We start from the raw sequence: 14,693 nt of genomic DNA on the forward strand, positions 1-14,693 counted from the left end.
AAAAGCAATTAAATGAAAGCTACTGGCCAGCTTTAAAAAATCAGATGTTCTCACTATAACCTAAAAATTCAAGACACTCTACAGCTACAAAAGGTTATGTATACTACAGCAACAATAAAAAAGAGCCTTTTACAAAACTACCCTGTCAGACAAAACACAGAAAGCTAGAAACAGATTAGATCTAGGGAATTGCTATCTAAGTGGTCCTACTAAAACTGCAATATACTCTACAATGCACTGCCATAATGATACAAAGAAACAGCTATGCAGTCACTGCAAATATATAAACAAATAGCACTAGCACTAGCATGCTTGTTTATAATGCATTGATCTGAGTAAATAACATTCATGTAAAAGCACAACTGTAGTAGTTAACAAACTGTATTAACACTAGTATAGACAGGGGTCCAGGGAAGTAAATAGTGTTGGAAGAAATAGCCAGGGAATTGTTTATGGCTAAGCTTGTATAGGCCTGGGGCCAATAGCCTAGTACCAACCTATGAACCTATGAACCTATACCTGCACAGAATGCAGAGATTTGTGTAAATATTCAAGTAAAAGCACAACTTATTGTACTGTAAATTTTGGTTATAATGTAACCTGAAACTAAATTTTGGTTTGAAATGCACCTTAGAAAATAATGTGCTTTGTAAATGTAGTTTTGAAAAGTTGTTACTTTCCTCTGGACTAAGTTGTGGCTGAACACTATCTTTGGAACAGTTTACTTACCTGGTATTCAAAGTTAAATACATAAATAATTAAATAAATGCATCCTTTACATCCAACTAAGCTACCAACAACTCTGGCAGATGGATACTTGGTCTGATGTCTCATCTGAAGGGCAGCGTGCTAATGCACTGCTGTGTCAGCATTAGATAATGTGGGAATAGAACCCACAGCCATTTCATCTTCCAATATTAAATGTCAGTAGTAGCTGATAGCAAATATCAATGTCTTTTCTATATGTTAACAGGCTCCAGTGAGCAGGTAATTCTTGACAAAATAAAGAATTCCAGAGTTTAGCTCATCTCCTCTAGAAACACAAAAACTACAGCTTATACATCAATGTTCCATCTTTGCTTTATTGCAAAATAATTCCCAAAATAAATATTAGAAATGGTGTGTATAAGTATTTATATTTATTTTAATGATATGCAGTACAGAGACCAAGTATTACATAATATAAACCATTCTAGAAAATGACTACATCCTTGGCAGCAAAGATAAAATGACTTTCACAAAATAATTATTTTACAGCATATTGATTGTTATTTATAAATACAAAAACTATAAAAGTGACAATATAATGGTCTGTACATTGTGTAATAGTGATAGGCATCACATTTACAAATCAATCATGTCCTGCTGTTGTAAATGTGGCAAGAAGGTTCTTGGGCTGTTGAAACTGTTACCCTTAGATCTAAAAGTGAGGGTAAAGGCAGATGTATTAGTTATGCAGGATATCATTTTTCTTCTCATCAGAGGCAAGACCAAAGAGCTTTTGAATGTCCAGCATGGCCTGTCGAAGGTTATTTCCAAAACGATGTGAGTTCTAGAGAAATAAAAAAAGAAAACAAGTGTTTAATAAAGCCACGTTCATAAAGGTATACATAAACCAAAGCTCAGCTTTAATTGTAGATTCTCACAGAAAGGTTAATCATTTGTATGGTCAAGCTTGCAAACAAGTGATCTTCAAAAAACGTGACTGACATAATCACACGCTGGTATTTTCTTCTTTGCACAGAATGCTACATTCATCACAAATATGAGTCACAGTCAGCCTTACCATAAATATCTCAAACTAATTGCTACAACACTACAGTGCTCTCGTAGCATGTCATTTAATGCTTCATTACTTATTTTATTTTGAACTTGTTAACTGGGTTAGAGTACTGATCGCACCGGCCTTAGAGATATATAGATATATATATATATATATATATATATATATATATATATATATATATATATATATATATATATAAAGTGCTCAGAGTTGACTTGAAGGTATAAAGACAATATTTACATGACATTATATTCAGATTAAATAAAAACACACACAATCTCTACATGCAGAGTGGATAACTGAGCCGCCATGCTGGAAGAATCACAATGAGAAGCAGAATAAGAGCGAGGTATGTAGAGGGATTATGGGAAGAGGAGGTTAAATTACATGACCAGACAGAGAACAGTTGCATTTTCCTTGAGTCTTGTAATGTGCTTTTTGTTCTGATTAGTAAATGGGGTAAAATGAATTAACTTTAAGAAAAGAAAGGAGAGATTCTCACAGTCTGGCACCAAGGATAGAGAAAGCATAGTTTGCACAATGAAAACTAGTTTGGGGGTATTTATAGAAGACATGAGTAATACTTTAATTTGCTATTCTGCTTCCGTTTGGAGGGTTGCACACCTCACATTACCAAAACAGGAGACTTCCCCAGGGGAGGCTCGTGCCATTGGATTGCAGGACTGCAGCCCCCCAGCTGTGAAAAAAAGAAAAAGAGGACTAAGTGTAACATTTTAAATTAAAAAATAAAATATTTTACTTTTAGTATAGCTCCTGCAAGTCCGACTGACTCGCTGCTAAAGTCCTGGAACCCGAACTGCATGTGCATATATGCTCGGCAAGTTCCAGGTTTAAAAAAAAAAATAGTTTCTGTAAATCCAGACTGCTGTAAAACCAGTCCAGATTTACAAGAGAAGGCATCAGTGTAGATGCGTACAAGTCTATGTGGTTTATAACTGCAGTAAAGTGGAAGGGGATTAGACTCCCTCATCTGCAGTGATGTACGTGACATGGATGGCTGGATGCGTACTGAATGGTTGATTCTCTTCTCACTCTCTTCCCGCACTGGCGCTGGGAAAAAGAAAGTGAGAAACAGTTAGGGAGTCAGCAGCAGACTATAGTACTAGGCTAGTACTTGTTGTCTGGAGTTCGATAATCAGACAGCAGAGTGGGCAAACAGAGAGCAGTGCAGTGCATCTTAGACCTGTTGGCTGTTACCTTGGAAAGTGAAAAGGAAAGAAAGGAAATGGCACTGAATAAAGTATGTTAGTGAATCCAATCGAGATTACAAAAAAAAAGTTAAGTTCAAGTTGTAGTTGTAACTTGTCCCTGATTTTGCAGAGCAATCCTGATGTTTGTCTTCTCATATGCTTGCCCTAATCCCTGATCCTCATACAGTCATACTTCTCAGCTGTACAGATTTTCACAGAATGTCCAGATTTTTGCCTCATAGTTATAGTTTTGGTCCGTTTTTCATAAAATTGTGGTTTTCTGGCAAATTAGTGGCAAATTACTATAAAGGTAGAAAATAATGACAGACATTTGAGTTTCAGACTTCATACCCTTCAGAAAAATCATGATAATGCAAAACCTGTTATTCTATTAACTTTCTAAGTTTGTAAGAGCAATATTTAAAAGTTGTCCCTATTTTTGGGCCTTTGCCCTACTTTTATATATGGCTTTGTCCAGATTTCTTACTCTAAGAGGTTGAGAGGTATGATACGGTTTTTGATTTTCTGGTAAACTAGTCATCATACCTTTAACTGTCCAAGTTTTTGCAGAATATTTTTGATCAGTTCCTCATAAAAATCTATGTTTTTCTGGCAAACCACTGAGAACTAGTCACAAAATAATGACAGACATTGGAGTTTCAAACTTTGTATCCTTAGGAAAATGCAGACCAATCCAAAACCTTTTATTTCAGCAGTTTTTAAGCATATAAGAGCAATAATTAAAATCTGCCCCTATTTTATGTCTTCATCTCCCCCATTACTTTTGGTTTTGTCCAGATTTCTGGAGCTAACATTGAGAGGTATGTAAACCACCTAGGACAACTGTAGCAGATGATGCAGAAAGTGTTAACATAAATGCATAGGAATAGAACAAATACATAAATGAAATGAAGGACAGTGACCACAAGGAAAAGGGAAATAAAGAAAAATAATAAAACTACTATTACTTATGTCACATATGATCATCCAGACTGTAACATAATGTTCTACTAGAGAGGCAGGAGTGTGGATGAACTGTGAAGGATTCTGCATACTGCATTCTGCATGTACTGATAATATATATATTTTCTTTGAGTCTAACCCTATGCCCTTCTAAGGGCAATAAGGTGGCACCTGCTGTTATTAATTCTTTTGTGTGCACTCTATCTTTCTACAGACATGGGGAACACAGTTTTTATTTTTGTTTATTTTACTCAAAGGAAGAGGACTCATCCACTCACATGCAGAGAGCAGCATTTAAATACAGCTGCCTTATGAGCATATTCCAGTCAAGCAGTGCATCTCGTGTCACCTCGGAGATGTAAATTGTGTGAGTTACTGATTTTATGAGTCTGGAATTAAGAATCTGTGAAACTAATTGTTACAAGTATTGTTTTTAAATCCTTTTTATAATTGTAATTTCAATTTGCTGTTTTAAATTCATAAATGGACTAAGTATAATAGAATATGCTTTTAATGATTTCTTGAGACATAATGTTATAATGCATAATGTGTGACTACTGTTTACATGGAACAAAGCTGAAATACAATATATGTGTGTCATTGTTTTATCATAGTTGCCTGATAGACATCTAGCATTAGTTATAACTAATGGGTAGGGACTGGGAGCTGTTAATTGAAAGTAACTGACTTTCTTGTTGTTTGCTCAGTTTAAACAGTCAGTATAAGTACTAGTGTGCATTTGTGTAAAGTAAGATGGATTACATTACTAAGATTGCTTTACTTTAACTGTCATTGTTTATTTATTTTTCTTTATTGTTTTTTACCACAAGCACACATTTGAGGTGCACAGTAAAGTGGCCATAATTAATTTATATGGAGGTGATCTGTAGATTAAGTTTCTTTCCTCTGCTGTTGTTTGATCACTGCCAAATAACAGTTTTTTTATCTGGTGGGAACATGTCACTTTGAAAAAGAAGTTTTGGCAAATGTAAAGGAATGGATACTGTTCCCTGAAACTACTTTTACTCACAGTAGAGTTTGCTTTTTTCTCCACTGTTTTTGTGACCTTGGAGTTGGTTTATTTAAATCTGGGTTGTGGGTGATGTGGTGTCCCCCTGCATGGAAGTGGCAGGGGGTTTGCCCCCTGCAAACTATTTTGTAGTATTTGCTGAATTTAGCTTCGGTGAATGGTTATAGATTTGTTTCCTGTCACTGAAAGTAATTTCAGTGACTCCACATAAATCCATTCTGGTGTGGCTGCAATATTATTACGCATTTTATTTGTTGAAATCTGTGTAAAACTAGTATTGCTATGGCTTATACCGTGTATGTGGGGGAGTTGCAATGCATTTAAGAATAACTATATGGCCATAATTTCTTTTTCTTTCCTTTCTGGATAAAAAAAAAATTTACAAGTGGGGGCATCCCAGAAATTGTTACTTTTAGCATGTTACTTGGTACTTTTATAAACCTGAATATAAATTATAATTAGAACGTCAAGGAAAAGTGGTTTGATTTGAATGCTGCTTGTTTTTTATACTTGATTTTGACTGGCATCATAGCCCCACCCCTTTCTAGTTGGCCACACCTCTTTCCATTGCCCCCCCCCATTCAAATGTCTCCTGCAGCCCCCCTTTGATTTGAAGTCACCAGCTGCCACTGAACTTCCCCCCATATGCCACTTTCTTATATATACCACTTCCACAAGTACACTACTGTGGAGAAGAAGGAAAAGCCTACAAACCTTGAATCACTGACGCACACTATCTTACAGGTGCCAGCAGCGAATATAAACACATATCACAATTACAGTACCATGAAAAAATACAAGCCCACATAAATGTGATTCACTGCTGGTATGCTTTCATGCTACATATTACTAGGGGTGCAACCATAAATATATCTGTGGTATTAGTAGCAAAACACAACCCAAACCATCCAAAGCAGCCCCAGAGAAAAGATGCAGTCAATCCAAACAGACTTGCCCTTGGTGGAAGGTTACCAGAATAATTAAACCACAGCAAAGTAAAATAAAATCTTCTCTTTCAATATACAAAGATGAGCACTTTCGCAGTGATAACCACTGCTTCATCAGACATTAATTACAAATTCCAAGCACACATAAATACTCAGTTTAAAAAACAAACAGTCAATCATACTAGTGCATCAATTAATTATCTTAAATTACATTTAAAAACAAAAATATGTTATTAAAGCAACAGTATATCAACACAACATAATACCATACTATTAACAGTGCAAGTAACGGAGCTAATGTGTATGGGGCTATTTTAATTTTCTGGACATGAGAACTGGCTTCAAGGGCACACTATCATCTAAACCTAGTCCCCTGTGTGCCCCCAGTCTCAAGAGCCATTTCACTTCCATGTCCTCTGTTGAATTAACAACATCTCCCTGTCTAATACATACATTCTGCACTTGTAAGACTTGGAACCGAAAAATGTGATCTTCACCATTAGCCAGAGTATGCTTGGCTAAGGCACTATAATCCTGCTCTTTCCTTGTGCAGTATACATGGTCTCTAATTTTCTCCCTAAGGTGGCAGTTAGTTTTTCCTACATAAAAATGGAAGCATACTTTACAGTGAGCTACATAAACAACATTTTTAGTATTACAATCAGTTGAGTTCCTTAATTCCCATAGATGTCCTGTCTCTGGATGTTTACAAAAATGGGATTCATCTATATATTTGCATTGAGCACAGTTCCCACACTTCTGTGTACCTTTCCGTATGTTCTCTCCTATCCTTTCCATCCTAGATATTCTGGGGTAACATAATTGCTGTTTCAAGTTCTTTTTATTTTTTAATACAAATTGTGGGTACTTGCCTACTATATTTGTGGTCTCCTCATCAACCAAAAGCATGTGCCAGTTCTGGTGTATAATACCTTGAAATTTGTTTGTATCCATGGTGTAAGGTAAAACCATGGGAGTAATGGGTAAGCCTTTGTTTTTCTTATTCACCATTTCCCTTACTACTATTCTCAATTTACCAAGTTCACCCTCATAAATATGTTCCTGACAGCATAGACGAGATACTCTCATTGCTTGTCCTTTTATGATGTTATGAAAAATATTTGGATTATTGTGTTACTGTCCCGCTTTCTTACATAGAGATAGTATGCATAAACTGAGAACAGGGTTTTTGAAAAGAGGCTATACTGAAGGTAAAATCAATACAGCATATCAACAAGTCTATAGAGAGAGGGTTAACAGAGCAAGACCATATTACTCTAGACCTACAAAATGAACCAACTGAATTCTAATGAACCCTCAGCAAGACAGACTATCACCTTATAGCTGCTAAGGTATACCCTCCATATCCCCTGATGATCACATACAATTCCTAAATGAACCAGAGAAGCTACCCATTAAAAAATACCTTGATAATGAAAAATTTCATCTACCACTCAAACTGGCACTCCTTTTCTTCCAAAGCTGGGCACACCTAGATATTCTTAGTCTTAATACATAAAAATTCCTCACAATAGTTAACAAACCAACTAGAGCACATAATAGTACTTCTGACCTGGTTCTAGCTAATATAGTTGTTATATAAACCACCCCTATATCCCTGGTTAAATCTGACCATAATCACTCTGCTCCCTTTGCCTATTTTCAAAATCTCTAACCCCCATCAGTCATTAATTCTGAATTTAAGGTTTTCAAAGGACAAACCTCCTCAAAGTCTATGACAAGCTATACAAATGCCCTTGTAGTACCCCCAGATCTAACACACATGCAGCTGATAGTTATGCAATGCAGTTCTATTCTCACATGGAAATGTACCTAGACTTGTGCATCCCTATTAGGGGAATTTGTAAAGCAAAGCAAACCAAACTGGTGATCACTAGCTTAAATACATTCTAAAACTAGAGAAAAAATGTAAATCATACAGCAGATCTAAAATTCCTAATATTAAATGACTGCATAAAGAATATCACTAAGGAACTAAAATGTAATTACTTAATGTATTTTTTAATTTATTCTGTTGGTTAACCGGGAAAATCTATCTGAGTATAAAACCATTTTCAGTCATGGCCTAAGGAGATGTAATAGATGTGTAAGGGCAATATGATATACTAAACAATTACAATAAGCATTTACAGTTGTCATAGAGGAAGAATATAACAACACGGGTCAATGGTAACAGAAATGCAGACAATAGTACCATAGTTACAGAATAATACATGGCGAAATTATAATATTGACTTCAATAGAAGACAGTGAGTATTACTTGGGGGGTAGGAATGAGAAAGTAAAGACATTTAGATACATAATTTACAAAGATATTGTGATAATTTATTTATTTATTTATTTCCAGTTTGGTGACCGGGTAGGTCCACTGGGCTCAAAGAGCCTGTTTTCAGTGGAGGCCCGGGGAGAAAAGCTCCATAGTACAACGTGTAAACTACATAATTCAGAATACATAGTACAAAGTAAAAGCTACATAATTCAAAGTTAACAAACTACAATACACAGTTGCAAAAAGGGTGCAGTAAACAACTTGAAGAGTTAAATAGCAAACTAAGAACAGTTGAACTGCAACATATATACAATATATAATACATATTTACATGTTTGTAGGTTGAGAAAAGTAATACAGAGTAGAATTTGTTCATAGGTTAGAAATGTCAGATAGTGATCTGAAAGTAGTTATCAAGGGATAGATCCCTGGTTAGTAAGGAAGAAATGGGACTTTGAATGTGATAAAAGTGATCATGTGTTAAGGACGTTAGGTAGGTAGAGTAAGCTAAGAAAATGAAAAATAATGAAAGCTAGAAAAATAGTGCAATGATATGAGATATCAGGACTATTGCAATTTAATGGGATTGATTATTATTTTTGATGGGTTAACTGTATAGGTATTAGAGTTATTCAAATAATTATGCAATATGAGAAATTTAAGTACAAGAACAAAGCCAAACAGATGCAAAAATAATTATGTGGTTTATGGAGAAAGCTACCAAAAGTTACTATTGGGTTAATAAGGCAAATCATGAACTTAAATTAGCTTCTGAAGTCAAAAACAGCTTTTTTTAGTTACATTAGGAAATTAATAAATAACATCCAAAAGTGTTCTGAACTTAACCAAAAAGTCACCACCAACTCAGGCTCTGTAAATATAGCAAATATACTAGCAGAAATATTTAGTCCAAACTTTACACTGGAGATAACTATCATAATTCCACAAATAACTGAATCCTTTACATCTTCTAATATTACAAATGTACAGTAATGAAGGTGCTATCTAAGACCAAATATCTACTACCCTGGAGCATGATAATTTACCTGGATGCCTAATGAATAGTACCAAATATGCTCTTGTGGAAACTCTCCTTAAATCATTTAATCACAGTTACTGCAGTAATGACGCCCCCCATTCAAGGGTGGCCCTCCCATGGACCTGGGCCAAAACAGACCCATTGTTCTGACAAGTATGATTTGCAAAGCCATGGAATGCATTGCATCTGGCCTAATAAATTACAGTATCCAAAACTTTATCAAGCTAGACTCACACCAGTTTGTCTTAGTCAAAGGGAAAGTCTTCTTACTCAGTTTAGTTAATTTCTTTGAGAAGGTCACAAAGGCATCAGTCATTCTTTTTACACATATTATTTGGATGAGGCCAAAGCATTTAATTCTATACCCTAGCCATCATTAATAAGTTAAGTACCTTAAAATTAAATGCATACAACTAATGGTGTGCCCCAGGGTACAGTATTTGGATCCCTTCTTTTAAGCATCTCCTTACTTTGGTTAACTAAGTTTACAGATGACTGCGATCCGAGCATTATTGTCAAACCTCCATCTGATCCCTATTAATTACAACATGAGCTATCCCTCATAAACATGTAGTGCACATAAAAATGGCTAAAATTAAGTGTGAAAAAAGTGTACCATTATCACATTTGGTAAACAGTTATTTTTTCTCAATTTAAACTATAGACCATACCCCACTTTAAAATGATAATGCAGTTAGGGATCTTGGAGCCTAGGTTGACTCCCTGATCTTCAACTACCACGTAGCAGGAGTAGTCAGGAAATCCTTTGTTTAGCACAACTAACATCTAATGGTATATCACCCAGGTCAAAAGAAGTTATCATCCCACTATCTGCATCCTAATTAAACCAATTACTGAGTATAGCACCCCTTTGAGGATGTGCCTTTCTAGGTATACTAAGCAGATGAAAAGCCTTAGGGGTTCCTAACCAAGAACATAAATGTCCTAAAGTCCTTGAGCTACCAAGAGAAGTTTAAAGTTCCCCCTTTTCTTCATTTCTAGGAGCTACCAGGAAAGGCTTGAAGCACATAAAACACATGCTGGAGAGACAACTGTATTACCCAACAACTACTCCTCCTCTGGAATAACCTTCCTTGCAAGTTAAACAAAGTGACACTCTAGCATCCTTCAAATCTGTCCTAGCTGGGTGAATGCAGTACGCCTGATTAATAAAAGTTTAGATTTTGTACCAAATACTGTTACTTAAGAATTCAAATCTATTTAAGATATTACGTTTTTTTGTAAAAAACTTAATTTAGATGCTTATTTTGCTTCCCAGTCAACAATGGTATATAGGGATGATTTGCCTTCTAAAAAGTCTGCATTTCAACCACCGTACAGCAAGTCAGTTTCTGCCTCTGATAAAACAGTTATTAAAGATCTGAATGACCTAACACTTTGTAAAAAAAAAAAAAGTAGAGATAACCTCTGTCAGGGGAAAGAGCTGGATTATATTTCTTACGAAACAATAAGGAAATAGCCATTTTTAAAGTAGGGAAAGAGGGCAGTGTAGTTATATGAGCTACATACCAGCCATCTTTCCTGAATTCATCAGTAAATGCAAATTTTTAAATGAAAATATCAGGGTGCCACAAAATTCTGAATGGCACCTTTAAATTATCATTTCTGGAGTTAAGTTTTACCCTTTGCTTCATTAGCTTATGAGCATTTTCAATGTGATAAATGTCACTAAAGCTGTAACCACAACTGCGCTGACACGCAACTGTAAGGGAGAATTGAAAAGATTAATTTAGCATGATCTTTTGATGTGTAGAAAACAGTGAAAAGGTAAGTGAGTACTCACAGAAACTTGTGAAACTTGTGAATAAGACACTTGTTCCTCTGCCTTGATCAGCTTGCAAATACTGGACATTCAACAAACTGCTGTCTCTGTTTACTTGCAAGGATTGATGGTGTGACAGCATGTCATACTTAATTCATTACCTTACCAGTGTCTGGGTGTGTGAATATATCTGTGGTGTCTATATAAGTGCGGTACCAACAACTATTACATGGTTGCATGGTACCTAGTGTGTGCCCTGTACTAGCCTTGTTGTCATCTCGGTAACAACATGCTCCTAAGACACGTTTTGTTTTTAAATGAAAAACTAGGGTTATCTCCCACTATTTTCCTGATCTCATCATTACTGGTCAATATAGGCCAATATTTCTTAACCACATTTGTGAATTTATTCACATCACTACTGTAAAACATTGGCATCCGAGTATTATTGTAATCCTTAACTAAACTCAAGGTGTCATCAGTAAATGCTGAAATTAACTCTAACAATACCAGTGCTCAAACGGAAGTGATAATGAGCCAGCCATCAGTGCGAGAGAAGAATAACGATGGCGTGCTAGAGAGTGAACGTTTTCACCTTTTTCCTATAACCATACAAGGGACAAACACACAGGAAGGTTTGCACAACAGAAATCGTTCGCAGAGCAGGAGGAGGCTGAAACACAAGTGTCAGCAGGAACCAGGCAATGTGCACACTTTGAAGAAAATGTGGCAACAGAAGGATTGAACTTAGTGTGGAACTTATCCAAAAGGACTCTAACTCCTGGTGAGTTGTCATTGTGAAAACAAAGGACTGTCATTTATTCCAATGCAGAATTCTAATGTTATAAACTCAGTTGTTGATCTTAAAACGTTTGCTAGAACAGTGATGCTTAGACATGCATTAGAGGGCAATAATAGTATACAAAAGAATGTTTTTAAGAGGCCCAGTGTTTTGCAGTTAAACAATCACCCATGAATAATACCAGTGCATATAAATTAATTGATGTTAATTTTTTAAACAGGATTGTTGCAAGAGTCAAGGATTGCTTGTTTGACATGTTATGTCACAGCATTATGCCTAAATTATTCAGTAGATAAACCAATTACTCCGAAGTTACATGGACTTCCCAAAATTCATAAGGACCCTCTGTTACTCCCTTTTAGACCTACTGGCTCAGGCCGGGCATGGTTTATCGAACCACTTTCCATCTTTATTGACAAGAATCTGAGACCATTACTTGACAGTAATGTTTACATTTTAAGAGATTCTAAACATTTTTTGCATGATCTATATATGTTTACTGAACATGAGCAGAGGTCAATGGATTTTTTTTGTTAGTAATGCTTGATGTTTGGTCCTTACTTACAGTAATACCCAACTCTATAGATATGGTGCGTGACTATCTGACATCACACAGTGCACAAACCCGTTGTAATATTGATCTGATATGCTCCCTATTAGAGATTGTTCTAGAGAACAACGTATTTATGTCTGACCAGGAATTGTACTTGCAAGTAGAAGGAGTAGCCATGGACACTTCCATGGCTAACAGATATGCTAAGTGAGTCATGGCTCAATCAGAGGACAGTATGTTTTTGAATCTGAACATGGGGCAACACATGGTTTTCTACAGACGTTTTGTAAATAAGCTTTTTTTGCTATGGAATGGTAGTATAGATGAGTTGAAATTGTTTACAGATTATTTGCAACATTGTACATCTTTTTTGGAATGTGACATTAATGTAGAGTCCAGTCAGATATATTTTTTGGACATCAAGATTTTCAAGAAAACCAATGGTAGGATTACTACTACTTTACATCGCAAGGCATGCACTAGAAATAACCTTTTACACTGCAGAAGTATGCACCCTGGACACATTTTTAAAAACATTGTGAAAGGGCAATGCATACGAATGTTCAGACGCAACCCCGAACAGTCGATATTTGAAACAGACTTAAAAGCCTTAAGAGGTTAGGCTTCTTGATAGGGGGTATCAAACGCAGAAGTGGACACCACTTTGAGTAATGTCATGTGCCTACGGTCCACTACAGCTAGACCCTATTTTTCAGCATTTACTGATGACACCTTGAGTTTAGTTAAGGATTACAATAATACTTGGATGCCAATGTTTTACAGTAGTGATGTGAATAAATTCACAAATGTGGTTAAGAAATATTGGCCTATATTGACCAGCAATAACGAGATCAGGAAAATATTGGGAGATAACCCTAGTTTGTCATTTAAAAACAAAACGTGTCTTAGGAGCATGTTGTTACCGAGATGACAACAAGGCTAGTACAGGGCACACACTAGGTACCATGCAACCATGTAATAGCTGTCGGTACTGCACTTATATAGACACCACAGATATATTCACACACCCAGACACTGGTAAGGTCTACACTTTTAGGATAGAAGCAGACTGTAATGCAGCCAATTTGATATATCAGGCTGTTTGTCAGACATGTTCCAGTTTCTACGTTGGCAAAACCAACCGTAAGCTAAAGGACTGTATTCGTGAACACATATATGGCATTAACATTAATTCAGAGAATAATGCATTGGCAAAGCACAATGCCCTTGTTGCGTCACAGCATGAGTTTAAATTCATGGTCATACAGAGAGTGTATAGTAGCAACAGGGGTGGTGACACAGAAAGTTATATAGCAACGCAGGAGGTTAAATGGATGTTGAGGTTACAAGTAGATAGGGCTAAAGGTTTAAATGAAAATATTTCATTAAAGCCCTTTTTGAAACAAAGGGAGTTGTACAGGTAGTCCTTGCTATGCTCATTAACAGCTGCTATGAGATTTTAATGCATTTGGTTTTAAAGTTTTTTTATATGAGCTTGTCACTTTATTTTATAGTACACACCCTACTGGATGTGATGCTTTCACTTTACTATTTAAACAGCGGTGTCAGATGTCTTATGTCTGATGAAGCAGTACTCATACTGCGAAAGCGCTCACATTTTTTAATATTACAAGGACTGTATATTTTATTCACGCATTGACTCAATCCTTTTATGAGTTCTTTATTTAAAAAAACACATTTTCTTAACTTTTGAATATAAAAACATAACTAAAAGAAATATGGAAACTGAGAAATAACAACAGAGGTCAGATAAGTGCTTGTGGATGACAGCAAGGAAATGGTGTGTTTTTATCAAGGTTCTGTACTAGGATGTTTGAAGCAATTACAGCAGTTCTGCTGTACATAATATGTTAACAGATCAGTTTTAGACTTATGCATTAAATTTGTAATGACACACAGCAGTGTCAGCTGCAGCCTTATTTATACAGAATAGCTGATGCTCCTCTACGTCAGAGCATCCATTTCATCTATGCCATCCATGTCTGCTGTCTTTTGCAATAATGATATTTTTAATTTTGTGTTATATGCATTGTCAATCATCTTCTTTTAAATTTGCCAATTTTTGCAACAAACAATGTCATTTCCTGGCATTAGTGTGGCTACATTCTTTAAAGATCAAAATTTGACAGCACTTTAAGAGGAAATTTTTTGTGTATTTTATAAATTAGTGTTTCTGAGTGGAGATATTCCACAATCCTACAGGAAGAGGGGGGAGTTGTGCTATTAGGTATGCAAATGTCATGCTGATTAGCTGTGCAGATTTTTGGC

At 35.8% G+C, this 14,693-nt stretch overlaps 1 protein-coding gene across 1 annotated transcript in view; it reads right to left on the reverse strand.

The window, feature by feature from the left end:
- Positions 1-1,120: 1,120 nt before the first annotated feature.
- Positions 1,121-14,693, reverse strand: part of LOC122815802 (carnitine O-palmitoyltransferase 1, muscle isoform-like) — a 490,419-nt gene continuing 476,846 nt past the window's right edge. The window contains exon 19 of the mRNA XM_044088600.1: positions 1,121-1,552. Coding sequence (XP_043944535.1) covers positions 1,448-1,552 — 105 coding nt within the window. The 3' untranslated portion in view covers positions 1,121-1,447. The remainder of the gene's footprint in view (positions 1,553-14,693) is intronic.

The sequence above is a fragment of the Protopterus annectens genome, chromosome 11.part0 (genome assembly GCF_019279795.1).
Source record: "Protopterus annectens isolate FY-2018-M chromosome 11.part0, PAN1.0, whole genome shotgun sequence".
NCBI lineage: Eukaryota > Metazoa > Chordata > Ceratodontiformes > Protopteridae > Protopterus > Protopterus annectens.